The sequence below is a fragment of the Amblyomma maculatum genome, chromosome 5, assembly GCF_055883805.1.
Source record: "Amblyomma maculatum isolate TAMU_Amacu chromosome 5, ASM5588380v1, whole genome shotgun sequence".
Taxonomy (NCBI): domain Eukaryota; kingdom Metazoa; phylum Arthropoda; class Arachnida; order Ixodida; family Ixodidae; genus Amblyomma; species Amblyomma maculatum.
In genome coordinates, this window is record NC_139348.1 from 60,475,849 (window position 1) to 60,491,898 (window position 16,050).

General features: G+C 46.6%; 1 protein-coding gene across 1 annotated transcript in view; it reads right to left on the reverse strand.

Moving 5' to 3' along the window:
* Positions 1-5,368: 5,368 nt before the first annotated feature.
* The window catches only part of LOC146188401 (uncharacterized), an 87,728-nt gene continuing 77,046 nt past the window's right edge, over positions 5,369-16,050 (reverse strand). The window contains exon 5 of the mRNA XM_084603103.1: positions 5,369-6,623. Within this exon, the coding sequence (XP_084459229.1) occupies positions 6,349-6,623 (275 nt within the window). The 3' untranslated portion in view covers positions 5,369-6,348. The remainder of the gene's footprint in view (positions 6,624-16,050) is intronic.

Consider the following 16,050-nt stretch of genomic DNA (forward strand, 5'->3'; position numbering starts at 1 on the left):
CTCTTAAAAGACGAAAGTATACAGTGGAGGCGGAAAAAGCATTGCTATCATTTCCTTGTGTAGACGCAAATCTCTTTTTGAACATGCTGCAAAGAACTCTAAAGAAAGGCTTTGCTCTAAATCCGTACAGTGTGCAGTATCTTGCTGTTACACAATCTTATTACGAACCATATGACATGTTTTTCCTTATTCGACTTCATAGCTTGTGAAAGACACGCATGTTGGATCGCAACGCCGAACCTGTTGTTCCACCTAGACTCCATTTAGTAGAATGATGCTGCAACTGAAGGATATTTATAATGAAAATGACTTTCAACCTGATTGGTTTCCGCCGGTGACACGGTGTTTATCTTTGCCTGCCTTTCAGTTGTGTTTTCTGTTGTGCAGCTCGGTAACGGCTGACTACTTTGTAAATAGTCTGTGTACATAACTCTTTCTGTACATAACCATGTGTAATAAATTCCATGTCAAAAAAAAAAAATACGGGGCATGGCGCAGTTGTATAAAGCACTCGGCTGGGGATCCGAGGGATGGAGGTTCCATATACCCGTGCATATAGAATTTTAGTTAATTTTACACTAATAAATAATATATATTTATATTATCACTTAAAGTTACTTATTACGTCGATGACATCATTGGGTATAGTGACCACTCTCCTGTTTATACATTTTCGAAATTGCCTCCTAACTGGATGTGACATCGTATTAGTTACGGTGTGACGAAAATGTGTTACAGAATAGTAGCCGATAGTATGAGCCATTAAAGGCCTTCGCCTTAAAATCATATGTTCAAGAATGTGAGGGCTACACTTCTACAAAGCTATTTCATCAACTTCCGGGAATGGGAACAAACCTACTCATATTTTTTTTTTAACTCTAATATCCTACTGGCCAGTAAAAATGAGAACCCCAGTACTCTGTCCGCACTTAAGAGGTGTGAGGCTATTCGAAATTCAAACGTCTACTTACAGTTTGCCGGCGCTTACGGTTTCCCACACCTTTTGCCTATCTTCTTCCTTACAAGCTAGTTTCGTGCACCCCACCGGAGAAAGGACGACCCCAGAAAATTCCTCCAGCCTTTGCCCCCTCCGACTCCTCCATCTCGCTCTTCACACGTATAAAAAGGTCCCACAGTCACTTAACTGTGTCGCTCGAAGTCATGCGAAATTGGGAGCTTGCTTTTTTGTCCCGCCTTTCTCCCTCATCTATCTTTTTTTTTCTTTCCTAATCCGCTACGGTGATCATAAATCATGTTCCTCCACCTCGAGTTTCGTTTCTTTTATACCTTTTTCTATTTCTCCATCTGCTTCTCGCTTTCTTTAATTTATTCAAACAACCCTTACCTCCATTGCCCTTCTTGCTTTCGTCACTATATAAACGAATGTTGAATATCACGACACTCAGTCCTGAAGTTGGTCAGCATCTGTCCGAAACATTGATATATAAACATTTTGTTACGAAGAACACTACATTAGGTCTGAGCTATTTCGAGGAGCCTCGGAAAACCCTAACTGCGCATGCGCGAGGAGCGAGTGACATCATTGTGCGCCCATCTGGAGGGCAGCGCGCAGCCGCCGCCGATGTGCCGTCGCCTCTGCATTAGCCGTTCACTATCGGGGAATAGACTCCCGCATGTACAAATTGCAACAAGTAAGAATCCGCCACTGAGGCGCACTTCCTCTGGGGATGCGAAAACAACCCGCCCCCAAGCGCTCTCCTGCCAGCTCCCTCTGCGGAAAGCTAGAACCAACTCCTTACCAAGCTAGACAAGAACACAAAACTTGCAATTATTTCGTGAGCCCAGGATGTCGTTCCCACCTGTCACCCACACAGGACCCACCTGCCCTAATTGACGACATCTGGGGCAAATAAAGTTGTTTCTCTCTCTCTCTGCATTTGAAGGTTTCAACGCCGCTAAACCGAATGTGGAGCGAAAGCTTTGGCTGTAGGCGACCTAGCGTTGCACCAAACTCCACCAGCGTACCGCTGAACGCATCAAAGTTCATTGGTTCATTGGTGTTCTAGGCAGAGTGCCCTGGCTCGAGTCCCAATGCCGGCGGCTGCGTTTCAAATAAAGCAAAGCGGAGAGGCGTCCGTGTCCTGTGCGACGTCGGTGCGGGCTAAAGTGCCAGGGGGTCGAATTACTCCGTCGCTCTTCACTATGATAGGGTGGCTAGAGAAAGAGATGTGATGAACGCGGCGCGCTTTCCTAGAGAGGGATGGCCCCCCGAGCATGAGAGCCGCTGGGGCCAAACGGAGCGCTGTACTCTGGGTACCCTCAGCATTGCGGAAGACACTTGAACGCGTTCAAGAAACGCCACGCGACAGCAGCGCTGGTGTGCCGTCCATACACACTTGCCGGAGAAAATTTGACAGATATTGCATCTTTCCTTTCCTGTAAACCAATTATAATTATATGTATCACTACAACGAACACGGATAACAGGCAGATAATGAGATCCAGCGTCGACTGCTCCGCTACGCGGGTGACTCAGAGGTGCCGCCGTTGCTGCGATTGCCGCGCCGCATATGCACAGTGATGTCATTGCCCTTCCGATGCGCCGAAGCGAGTGTATATATGTGGCACCTAAACCTGACATGATCTATCTTGCATGGGAGAAGTGGAAAATGACCTATAAAGGAGTGATTTCTAGAACGCAAAATGTGCAGTATCTGTCCCTTTATCTGCCGTAGAGATGATTTCGAATATTGATTACCCCTTTGGCAGACCTTTAAAGAAATGGTCTATATAACGGTAAGATGCAGCATCTGCAAGCTTTCATCACTTACCCCTGAACCGTGCCGTAGAAATCCTTTTAAAGCGTAATCTGACCTTCAGCTTTGCATGTGATAAGTGTATGTTGTCTTCAACTGTTTTCGGACTTTAGCAATACGTAGTGTCTGGAATATCACCGACGCTCATTAGCTCCTGCCGCTGCAGAGCCTCTGCACTGTAGTTTGCCAGACCGATGATGTCTTCCCTCTTACGTGCTAACAATTCTTCCTTGTCTGTCAGACTTAGACTAATGATTGCAGTTTGTGCGTAATTTTTTTCATGCGTGCCGATACGCGGATTTTCTTTTCAGAGGTACTTCAATAGCACCACACATTGCGCTTGTGCTCAATGCACATAGTACTATTCATTTTAAGAATGTTTCCGACATATAACATCCCTGGGATTCAGATGTTTTTGTTTTCTGCAATCGTCTTTCTATTCTCGTACAAGAAACTGCCGAGCGGGTTCACAATATATTTTATTCCTTTTGAATAAATCCGTCAATGCTAATAGTCACTTCCAGCTAAAATGTTTTGCTGTTAGAGAAAAGGGAAAACTCTTTGCTCCTACAATGACGAAAAGCAAGCAATCCGTCTGTTGGATGTTATAAAAGATATGTAAAGTATATATTGCGATACTCTCCCCTTGATCTGCTGGAAAGAGTTTGTTCTTGCTCCACTCTGAGAGTGAAATATAAATAATATCAGGGCTGGAAGTAAAGATTAGGTTATTTAGTCTATGAAAGCTGATTTCAATGGCAGTGAACTGGACTGGTCTTGGTTTTTAATTTCACATGCAACAAGATACTGGTTATTTTACTGATAGGCCAACTGTCTTTATTTGTTTATTAGCAGATTAGCAGAAAAACCTTCGCAGTGTGTCAGAGAACAGGGATTTTAATCAATGCACATACAAAAATGTGCGAAGCGTAGGATGTAAAATTCAAAGCACAATAAATATAGAAGGAATAGCTGGGATTAGGAACAAATACATTTGGGCAAACATTGCACATCTTTGCATTACCACACAATTACACAGTTACCACACAAATTATTACGCACAAGGGTAGAGCAAAGAAGCAATACAGTTGCAAATAACACAAGGAAATGCTTTATGTATTTCAAAGAGCATAAATGCGGTTATAATTTTCATGCATGAAAGCAGTTGTTTTCTAGCTGTATCAAGTCGACTTCTGTGCGGGGAAAGAATGCATGCTTTACTCTTTTACGAAAGAAAAACAAGAGTATATCAGGATTATTCTTCTTGCGAGGAGCCTATCCGGAAACCAAAGCTATAATTTTCCTTTTCTCTGTCATAACTGGATGTTAATTAATATAGGCTCTCCAGTCGTCAGAACTGATTCCTTTGTGCCAAAGAAGAAACATTTGCTCTCTATAAGATATCTGTTACAGAGGTTCTAGTAAATGTGTTGTCAATGAAGCGCGCGGCTCTTCTCTGAAACTTTACTTGTTACATATTAGTGGTTAAAAAATGCTCCAAATTCATGACACCAGAGAAAACTATGCAGTAGTACAAGAGATTTGAAACCAACAGATGTACAGGAGAAGCAGAAAACTGAAGCATGTGCCTGAGAAACAAACTTGTACAGTCAGCGTTTGAATTTGCGTGTATAAGTATTCTAGCTAAGATCATACAGCTGCTGCTTACTTCAGAAACAAGGCATTGCTGTTACAGTAGTAAGAAAACGTCTCTTTTAATGCACTGCTCTCACGAAAACAGTTTTTTTTAATATTGAAGCCCGGTTACGAAACCAAGAAACAACGTCTTGAAGTGCACTGTTCAATAAAAATTGATCTGATAGGCTGATACTTTCAGAGTACAGAAAAGGGTCCGTGTTAAAAAGTTCATGGTTAACTTGAGTATCCTGTACGATATCACTAATATACAAGAGAAACAAAAGCAGCCCTAAAAACAATCGAGAGAAATTGTCGAGAAAGGAAACTGATTCCCTTTGAGGATTAAGTGCACTGCGATCGAATTGTATACCACCTAGACGAGGCTGTTACAGGTTTTGTTGTAGACATTTTTAGCAAATCCTGGAACTTTGAGAGTAGCATTTGGCAGCGATTGAATACAGCGCACGAATACATTTGTGCAAAAGTCGAGTGAATCATTAAAGCAAGAGGAAGGTAAAATTAAGACATACATTTGTATGTAAATTAGATATCATATTAGGCGCGGCAGCTAGAGAGAACGAGAACACGAGAGGCAAGAAGAAAACCAAACGGCATCGTTGGCGCTTGGAAGCTGTCATCTTGCTGACACGTCGCTACATTCATTTAAACTTTCTATATTCACACAGCATACAATTCATGTAGGAATTGCCCGCCGCCACAAAAATTAATATTGAAATATGCTTCATTGGTCAACGAGAACGCACGAGTAAATCTTTCGTGCGTTCATTAGGCATTTGTCCAATATAAGCTGTATCGAGCATTCCCGTTTAAAATATCGTGTTTCACTCTTTGGAATTCTCTCCATACCCTCCCCCCCTGCCAGTCAGCAAGTTCACAAACCTGGCTCCGTTTCCGAGTCGAGTTTTGTTTTGCGGCATATGCGTTATGGTTATTTACGCGAGAGCAAATAAATGTTTAAACTTGGAATATATTTGGCTGTAAATAACGCTATCTAAAAAACACTGAACAGCAGGCAACCTATCATCAATTCATTTCCGCTTTACATCAGATGCAGATATATACTTTGATTCATAGATCATCTCGCTATCCAAGCCAAAGAGTAGAAAGAACTATGATTTCTCGCTTGGGTTTATGATCATGCAGTGAAGAGGGTGTAGGGCTCATTAGGGGAATTAAAAAGCAGAGAAAAGCATCGGATACTTTTTATCAGGCTGACATTGAGGAACCGTTCTTCCAGCTACACTTGCTGTATTCATGTGCATGCGAGTTCTGCTAGTCATAAACGCTTGTTTGTTGTGTCACTGATGTGTTCCAGCTACGCTTTTGCAAAAAAACTTACGGCGGACTTTAGAGACTAAAGTAGTGATAGGCAAAAGCCTGAGTGCCGCATTCTGTTATGCAACTGGTACAAATTAACAATTACCGACTTCGTTAATCAGTCAATAAGTAGGTAATTATTTACTACTCAATCAAATATTTAGTTGGTAGTTAGTTTAATAAGGAAGTACTTAATTAGTAATTGGATAACATATATCTACCTAATTATTTATGAATTAGTAATTGCTCATTGATTGGCATATGACCATATAGGGCGCGCATTTGCGCATACTGTGGTGGTGCTCTGTGATTGGTTGAGACCTCTATGACGTCATCGCGCCTCAGCCAATCAGAGCCGCCTCATAAGCCGGACATATTGTGTCCACGACAGCATTAGCCATTAAAGGCTTTCACCTCAATATTCATTGCTTAACACAGATTTGTAATGCATGCTGGTAGGTGCGGTAAACTGCTGCCATCGTTATTGACAAAGAAACAATTGGAGTGTAATAAATGGTTCTAAAACAATCGGTTAGTTGAACGGAAACAAAAAGCGAATGGAAAACCTTTTATCCTTCAAGTATCAAGCACTGTCTCACTGGCCCAGCAGAAATGCAGCGCTGTCAAATGCTCCCACAGCGTCTGCTGCTGCCTTCATCCTTCGAGTGTAAATCTCTTTGGCTCTGCTTCTTATATCTTGCTTGCATTTTCGAAATACATAATCTTCGAATTCGTGCCATACTTTTTCGATTAGTGTTTTGTTTTGTTCAAAGGCTTCAAAAACTTTGAACTTCTCGAACGGTGGAGAAGATTTTGTGTCAACGACAAACTCCGTGACATCTACAACAGATAGGACCAGACGTGCGTTGTCTGAAAGAAGAAGATATCGGTTTTGACATGATGTTTAGTGCACACAAGCAGATGCAAGAGTCCATTGATATAATCACCATGCGTTATGACATTGTTCGAAACATGTCTATTTTTCTGCCAGCAATTTTTTGATATTGAGCTCCTAATTTGTCAGCTGTTCAATTTTTTCATTATTTCTACCACACCCTTCATATACAGACAAATGTCATGCTTTGAAATGGAAAAAAAGAACATTTAAGCCGGGTTTTTGGCACAGTATTAAATGCATATTCCTGGAGGACAATCTGCAACGAAAAACTACTATATCCTATCATATTGCAATATTTAGTATGATAGATGTAATCAGAGGCGTCGTTTGTTTTAATGTAAGAGATATGAAATAAACATTGAGTGAAGACATGTCAACTTTTTTATCTTTCACTCAACCTAAAACAACACGCACGAAATTGTACGGAGAATATTCCTGGTAATGAATGGCTGATGGCGTATTGCATCCGATGCGAGGGCTTTTTGCGTGTGCTCACAAGAAAGTCCTCGGAGCCTCCTAAATGTTTTCGAGGATTTTTCTGCACTCTGAAATCTGGTGTCGGGATTAGCTAAATTCGAAATGGAGGGTGATGTCTTCTGTGGGGCATCGAGGGCTATTTTATTGTTTGCAACCACGGACGCAGCTCGGGGCAAATTATTTTGCAAGCATATTGTATTGCACGGGTCTGTCCCAGTTGCGTACTAGCCGCAACGTTTGTTTCTGTGCACGACATTTGATAGCAGCGGACATTATTTTCGATAATGACGACAGTATTCAGACGCAGAGGTTAAGGCAGGAGAACTGCTGATTCGACGTCTCGGACTCTTGTCGCAAGCATCCAATATGGGCAGCGACTGTGTTTGCGCATTTTAACAGATGGATGCGATATCCCTAGGCAGTTTGTTAGCCTTTAATAGCTGCTACGTGAACAACATGGTTTGATAGTCCACATGTGCCTTATACCACTGCTTTCAACTCACGCTCAGCTGTGATTTTTTTTGGGGGGGGGGGGGGGTGGGGGGGGGGCACGGTAAGACGGTGACGCTCATTGGGCTGCAATCACAGCACGAGGCTGTGATTGCAGCCCAATATACGTACTGCCCAATTAAATCAGTTGTCAGTTCTGCGCCGTTGTAGTCCACTGCTCCTCTTTGTCTCGTCTTTGTTGCGCACTTTTATTACTGTCCATCATTGGAAGTAGTTTTTCATCACTTCCGCAACTACTAGACGTAGAGTTATTGTCATAAAAAGTATAAGAAAGGATAGTCGTGTTCTGATGCAGCACAAGCCACAGGCGACGCAGCCAAGTTTAAATTATTGTTAGGCGGAGGGTAATTCAGAGCTTGAAGCCAGGTTCAGGGGTTGTAAGCATTGGTAGGAAAACTGTCCAGAATTCGGCGAAGCACTCATTATAATCCTAGCAACATTCGAAGAATGCTCGCTGGGTCTACGCTTGAAGAGGGTATGTAAAACGGGATCAGCACAAGACATAGTGGTGGATACATCACGCGGCCTCGATCACCCCTTGATTGCTCTGATGCTGCTGCGACCAGGCAGTCACTGTAGATATTTTCGTGCCTTAAATTGATCGCATAATCATTAGGCAGATGAATCCCCCCAGTGTTGTGCTTGTGTAACCAAGAAAAAGAATATTCTATGAGCACTGGAGAGATGGTTTTTAATGGGTAAGGAGAGATAATTTTTGCGCACTTCTACGATATATGAATTCAGTGCCTGCAAGAGCAGGAATTCCCCAGTCATGTATAACATCTTAGCTGCCTTTACTTTTAGAACTTTGAAAACCAAAATGGCACAAATGCTCAACTCTTTAGAAGGGTTATACTGCTTCTCGATTTTTTGCTATGGTTCTTGTGCCTTCCATAAGCTCATAATTCATTTTACTCACATTTGCAACTGATGAAAAATGAATGGCATTTCATTTTACCGCCATACTGGGAACTGGTTTTTCATGCGTTCCAAAAGAAATTTTGCAGTGCTCGTGCACCTCACACGAGATGAGGTTTCTGCTGTCTTAGCTCGCTCCTTGTGTTTCCTGCATCATCGTCAGGGCTATCCTCTGGCCAGGCCTTTTCGGCCAGCCAAGGTCCTGCGCGCTAGTAATGGTGCCGCGTGTGTGCAAAAAGGAGACAGCGACATAGCATCTTGCAATCAATAGTGCATATTCCGAAAGATGTCGAGATTTTGTGGAAGTTTCATTGTGTACAAAGTGGCACTCGGCAGTAAATGCAACCTAGCACCAATCACTGCAGGCGACTTTTATCAATTCTGTCTGTTTTATTAATTCTTAACTTTGAATATTTCAATCTGCTTTTATGTCACACCTGCTGCTGATGTCCACCATTAGGACTGGTAGTATTATGCCGTTTTCTTAATCAGGCTCATTTCCGCGTGAGTTCATTTTCTTCCGCGTGAGTTCATTTTCAAAGGATTTCGCCGGGCTGGCGTGTTGTGCGCAGTGACGAAGGCGACGACTCATGCATCGTACTAGCCCAGGCAAGGATAGAAAGAAAGAACATGGCTACACAGTTGGAAAGAGGCATTGAAGAAGGGTTCAGGGACAGCCTCACTCCGAAAGCCGAGCAACTTTTAGACAGGTGGACTTGGCTTCGTCTGGCCAGACGAAATATGTACCCTTGCCAAAACGTTCGCTCAGCTTCCGAACTTGCACACCATTGTTCAGCGATATTTATCAGGAACAAGAATACAAGAACAGCTCTACACATCTCAAAGAGCGTTTTCCCGCATACTCTTCTGTTTCGGTACTGCCACTCACGCAGCCACCTGCGTCGAAACAGCAGCATCTTCCTAAATACAAACCATAGCCGAAGCACTTTGGTCATGGGGAGCAGGTGGAATATACCTTACAGAAACCACCTGACCCGTCACATGATTACGGGCGCAGTCCTGTTGTTAGAGCGCTCAAATGTGTGTGTATGGAGGGAGGGGGGCTTCAGTGGGCCCTGTTCTGGTCTATACAGACAGTATTCTGAACATGAGTTCGAGATTTATATGTACTAAAGTGTTGACTGCAGAGAACAATAATACTAATTGAACCAGAAAGTGCAAAGAGGATGTACGAAAAATGAAGCTTCGTTCACAAGCATATTGTCACGTAGTGCTGACGAGGTCGACGACAAAAACGAAGGGTCGATGATTGCACTAAAGAAACTCTTTATTTGGGCTGACTTGCACCCGCAAAAGAACTAAGCAACTCGGCGGCGGCGATAGAAACAAACGTGCTCGTCGATCGTCGAACAAAGAATGCCCATCACACTCGTCAACGCTCAATTTTAAGGCTGCACAGAACAATCTAGATAACGTCGTAAACAGCTACCAGCACGGGCTGGAACATTGTGGATAGACACCCGAGTGGCCGGAACCTTCGAGACAGATCTCGGTGCATCTTGCGCTACAACGAAACTAATAAAGGCGTGACTCGCGACATCGAGCATTAACAAACAAGAGATTACGGAACTGATGCGCGATCCAGAATCAGAGTGATAAGCCTGTATGCCGGCGGCTGTTAAAAAAAAACAACAAATACATTTTTGAAGGTTTCGCGGCATTACTCTCCCCTTAAAAAAAACATCGCCTCGATGTTCCAAAACAAACAAACTTAAACATAAACACTGCAAAGTTTAAACACCACATATTCTTTAACGCGCGTAATATGGCTTCATTCGTACAACGTGTGCATGTTCTGCGCGTTCGCGTCGCCGTTGTGATGCTGAAGTTCCGTCGGGTTGACTTCATAGTCCAGTGCTCCGACGCGGCGAATGATTTTGTACGGCCCAAAGTATCGACGCAACAACTTTTCACTTAATCCGCGACGGCGAATTGATGTCCGAACCCACACTTGGTCTCCTGGATTTTACTCTGCGTGGCGTCGTCGTAAATTGTATCGTTGGCAGCTGGTGCGCTGCTGGTATTTAATACGCAGCCGTGCGAGTCGTCGGGCTTCCTCTGCACGCTGCAGGTAGGCGGCGACGTCAAGGTTGTCCTCGCTGGATACGTGCGGCAGCATTGGGTCGAGCGTCGTCGGGGGCTACCTGCCGTACACAAGCTTAAACGGGGTCGCTCTGGTCGTCTCCTAAACTGCCGTGTTATACGCGAAGATCTCGTACAGCAAGATGGCGTCCCAGGGCTTGTGTTCAGCGTCGACGTACACTTTCGATCATGTTCGCGATAGTTTTATTCGGGCGCTCCGTAAGGCCATTGGTCTGGGGATGGTACGCAGTTGTTCGTCGATTGCTTGTATGACAGTATTCCAGGATGGCTTGCGTCAACTGTGCTGTAAACGCCGTTCCTCTGTCCGTGATAAGCACTTCTTAGGCGCCATGTCGCAAGAGAATTTGTTCGACAAAAATTTTGGCGACTTCTGCCGCGGTACCATTTGGTAGCGTTCTTGCTTCGGCGTAACGGGTAAGGTAGTCAGTGGCCACGATGATCCCCTTGTTACCCATGGACGAAGATGGAAAGGGGCCGAGGAGATCCATCCCAATTTGTTGAAAGGGCAGGATTGGGGGCGGAATCGGGTTTAGCAGTCCTGCTCGACTGATCGGCGGCGTCTTGCGTCGTTGGCACTCACGACACGTCTTCACGTAGTGGGCAACTTCGGCAGGCAGTCGCGGCTAGTAATACTTCAGGATTCGACGCAACGTGCGCGCAAATCCGAGATGGCCTGCTGTGGGCTCAGCGTGCAACGCCTGCAGAATTTCCTGCCGGAGGTTTTTAGGCGCTACAAGAAGCTGCGCGGTCTTGTTGGTTGCCAAGTTCTTCTTCTCTAGGAGGCCATTGCCTAACGCGAACGATGATAAATGTCAGCTGAACCCACCAGGAGGGGAAGTGGTCTTTCCTTCTAAGTAATCGGCTAGCGCTTTCAGCTCAGGGTCTGATCGCTGTTGTTCTGTGAAACTGCTGGCGCTTACCGGTCACAAAACGGCGTCGTCATCCTCTTTCGGGGGAGCGTCGACGCGAGCGCGTGATAGGCACTCTGCGTCGGAGTGCTTCCGGCCCGACTTACAGACTACAGTCAAGTCAAATTCTTGAAGTCGTAGGCTCCATCTGGCAAGGCGGCCGGAGGGATCTTTCAAATTAGCCAGCCAGCAGAGCGCATGATGGTCGCTAACAACCTTGAATGGTCGGCCGTATAGGTATGGACGAAACTTAGAAGGAGCCCAGGTGATCGCAAGGCACTCCGTCTCGGTTGTTTGAGTAATTGACTTCGGCTTTCGTGAGGGACCTGCTAGCGTAGGCGATTACTTTTTCCTGTCCGGCACTCTTCTGGACGAGAATGGCTCCTAGGCCCACACTGTTCGCGTCTGTGTGAATTTCGGTCTCGGCGTTTTCATCAAAGTGGCCAAGTACAGGAGGGCATTGCAGGCGGCGCTTAAGTTCGTCGAAGGCTTCTCCTTGCGACGCTTCCCATTTAAAAGGTACGTCAGCCTTTGTAAGCTGCGTCAACGGTTCGGCGATCCGCGAAAAGTTTCTGACAAATCGTCGACAATAAGCGCACAGCCCAAGGAATCGGCGCACAGCTTTCTTGTCGGCAGGCGGTGGGAATTGTGCGATTGCAGCTGCTTTCTCCGGGTCTGGGCGAATACCGTCCTTGCTGACCGTCCGATGTGACCTAGGAACCGGAGTTCTACGTAGGCGAAGTGACACTTCTCTGCTTTTAGCGTTAGTTTAGATGACTTGATGGCTTCCAGCACTGCCTGTAGTCGTTTAGGTGGTCTTCAAAGTTTGACGAGAAGACAACAACGTCGTCCAAATATACCCAACAAATTTGCCACTTCAAGCCTGCCGGGACTGTGTCCATTACTCGTTGAAATATGGCTCGTGCGCAGCAGAGGCCAAATGGCATCACCTTGAACTCAAAAAGAGCGTCCGGTGTGATGAATGCGGTCTTCTCGCGATCTCTTTCGTCAACCTCAATTTGCCAATATCCGCTTTTCAGCTCCATCGATGAGACGTACCTTGCATTGCAGAGCCGGTCGAGAGCGTTGTCGATGCGGGGAAGCGGGTGGACATCCTTTTTCGTTATGCTGTTCAAGCGGCGGTAATCAACGCAGAAGCGAAGTGTGCCGTCTTTCTTCTTGACGAAAACGACTGGTGCCGCCCAGGGGCTGTTCGATGGCTGGATTATGTCATCACGCAGCATTTCCTCAACTTGATCGCGAATGGCCTGGCGTTCTCGCGGCGATACACGATTAGGGCTTTGGCGCAGAGGTCGGGCGTGTTCGCGCATTATCATGCGGTGCTTGGCCAGTGGTGTTTGTCGTACCTTCGATGACGATGAGACGCACTCCCCGTAGCTTCGAAGCAGAGTGAGAATCTGGTCTTTCCTGTTGTGGGTCAATGCCGGGTTGATGTCAAATGTGGGCTGACGGAATAGGTCCGGTGCGTCTTCCAGCGTTTGGTCGTGGAGGGCGAATACATCTTTGAGGTCCGCTAATTCGTCGAGAAAAGCGATCGTCGTGCCCTTGTTGAGATGTCGGTATTCTTCGGTGAAGTTTGTTATCAGAACCTGAGCTTGACCTCTCCGGAATTTAGTGATGCCTCTTGCGATGCCGACACATCGTTTAAGAGCAAGTGGATATTTCCTTCGACGATGCCTTCAGCGGTTTCGATGTTTGCGCTACCTACGCAGACTGCGATGCTTGATCGGGGCGGGATGGTCAATTCTTCATCGAGGACGTTTAGAGCTATGTGTTGCGTCGAAGTCGTCGTAGCAGGAATGGCTTTGTCTGCAGAGAGCTTGATGAGCTCGGATCGCAGGTCGATGATTGCCCTATGTTCATTTAGGAAGTCCATGCCTAAAATCACGTCGCGGGTGCACTGTTGCAAGACCACAAAGCTGGTAGGGTAAGTACGCCCATTTACGGTTATTCTTGCAGTGCATCGTCCCGATGGGGTAATCAGGTTGCCACCTGTGGTGCGAATCAGCGAGCCATCCCAAGCGGTATAACCTTTCTGAGCTGAGAGGCTAACGGTCCACTAATGACTGAATAGTCAGCTCCGGTGTCTACTAAGGCAGTGACTCTGCGACCGTCGATAGCAACTTCAAAGGTCAAGGCAAGTCATCTTTATTTCAACATCACAAGGATGCTCATCACAAGGATGCAACATCACAAGGAACAACATCACCACTTGTTCGCGTCCTAGCATTGCACGTGACCTTGGTGTCCGATCTCGGCTCCGTCGTTTCTTCAGGTCATCGCCGGGGCATACAGTTGTTATTTCGCTGGGTGGCGGTGTCTGCTTGCACTCTGGTCGTGTTGACGTCGATGACGTCGTGTGGAGCGGCGGTGAAATGGCTGCGTCGTCGTTAGTGGTCGACTGCGGCGGAGGATGTTCGTCTTTTCGCCGTTGAGCAACCTCACCTCCAAAGGTTGCTCTGTTCTGTTTCCCTTGCGCGGGCTTGGGGACCTTCCGCACATACCCTCATCATAGGTACGGCCTGGCGACGCAAAGCGGGCCCTGTACGGCGATGGAGATCTGAACCGACGGCTTGGTTGCGCAATCTCACCACTACGCAGATAGTTGTCAATCTCTTGTGGTCGTTCACCTGGGCGTGGTCGTGGAGCGTCGACTGCAAATCCGCGGAGACCGATTCGTCGGTACGAGCAGTGGCGCAGAATGTGGCCGGCCTGACTGCAGTGGAAGCATAATGGACGGTTGTTTGCAGTCCTCCAGGCGTCGCACTTCCTGGGGTTTGGGGGTCGTTGGTAGGCTTGGCGGTCGGGGGCCAAGGGGCAGTTTTCAGGAACTGGACGGTAGCGGCGAGGGCTCGGAGAGTCATCACGTCGGGGCGCAGGGCGACGTAATGCAGCAGCGTAGTTCATTGCTGTTGCCTCTTGTGCTGGAACAGTCGCAGCCGTCGCTTGAGGAACGCCCAGCGCCTGCTGGACTTCTTAACGGACGACGTCCGCGAGCGTCGCCATCTGAGGTTGTTGCGATGATGGCACCAATCGGCGGAGCTCCTCTCGCACGGTCTCCCAGATGAGGTCCCGAAGGTTCTTTCCACTTGCAGATGCGCTGGGGTAGTGGCTTGAGTTGTCTGGCTGAAGTGGTCGCTCGTAGTGCCGCATCCGAGTGTAGAACGTCTGTCGATGTCAGACGCTTCCGTTTCAAGTTCCGCCACGGTTTTTGGCGGATTTCGGACAAGATTTGCAAAAAGCGATTCTTTGACGCCTCGCATTAAAAATTTGACTCTCTCACCTTCAGTTATGTTAGGGTCGGCGCGGCCAAAGTGGCGCTTCATCTCTTCAACGTACGTCAGGACAGGCTCGTTAGGAAGTAGAAGTCTTGACTGAAGGAGGGCCTAGGCTCTTTCCTTTCGTACGACGCTTGAAAAGGCAGTCAAAACCGCTTCCTTGAAAATGTCCCAATCCTTTATAGCTGCCTCATGAATTTCGGACCAAACTCGGGCATGTCCTTGAAGAACAAAGTAGACCTGCCTGAGTTTCGCAGCGTCGTTCCAGCCGTTGAATTCTGCCACACGGTCGAAAAGGTCCATCCAATCTCCAGCATCTTCATCCGGTCGTCCATGGAAGCAGGGGGGTCCACGGTTTTGGACGAAAACAACCGCTGCTGTAGGCTGGACCATTTTCAGCGTCGATGCCTTCCGAGATCGAATGGGGTCAGTCAGCAGACCGTGTTCGGATTGTAGGCCTTGAAGTCGGTGGCTGGCTCGGTGACCTGTAGGCTGGTCTTCCAGGGCGACAGGAACAAGGCTTGGGTCTTCGCTTGAAGGATGAAAGGCAGCACCTCCACCAGATGTCCCGTAGTGGTGACTAGGTCGACGTACAAATGAAGGGTCGATGATTGCACTAAAGAAACTCTTTATTTGGGCTGACTTACGCCCGTAAAAGAACTAAGCAACTCGGCGGCGGCGGTAGAAACAAACGTGCTCGTCGATCGTCGAACAAGGAATGCCCATCACACTCGTCAACGCTCAATTTAAAGGCAGCACAGAACAATCTAGATAACGTGGCAAACAGCTACCAGCACGGGCTGGAATATTGTGGAAAGGCACCCGAGTGGCCGGAACCTTCGAGACAGATCTCGGTGCATCTTGCGCTACAACGAAACTGATAGAGGTGTGACTCGCGACATCGAGCATTAACAAACAAAGATTACGGAACTGATGCACGGTCCAGAATCAGAGTGATAAGCCTGTATGCCGGCGGCTGTTAAAGAACAGCAAATACAGTTTTGAAGGTTTCACGGCAATATAGATGAATTCGTCGCTTGTAACGACCGACAAGGACGGCACTGGAAGGGTCTTTGTCATATATGGAACCCTAATGAGCTGTCGTGTATTAAAACGTTTCAGAAATAGTGAAGTATTGACTGTAAAAACTGATAACGTTAACT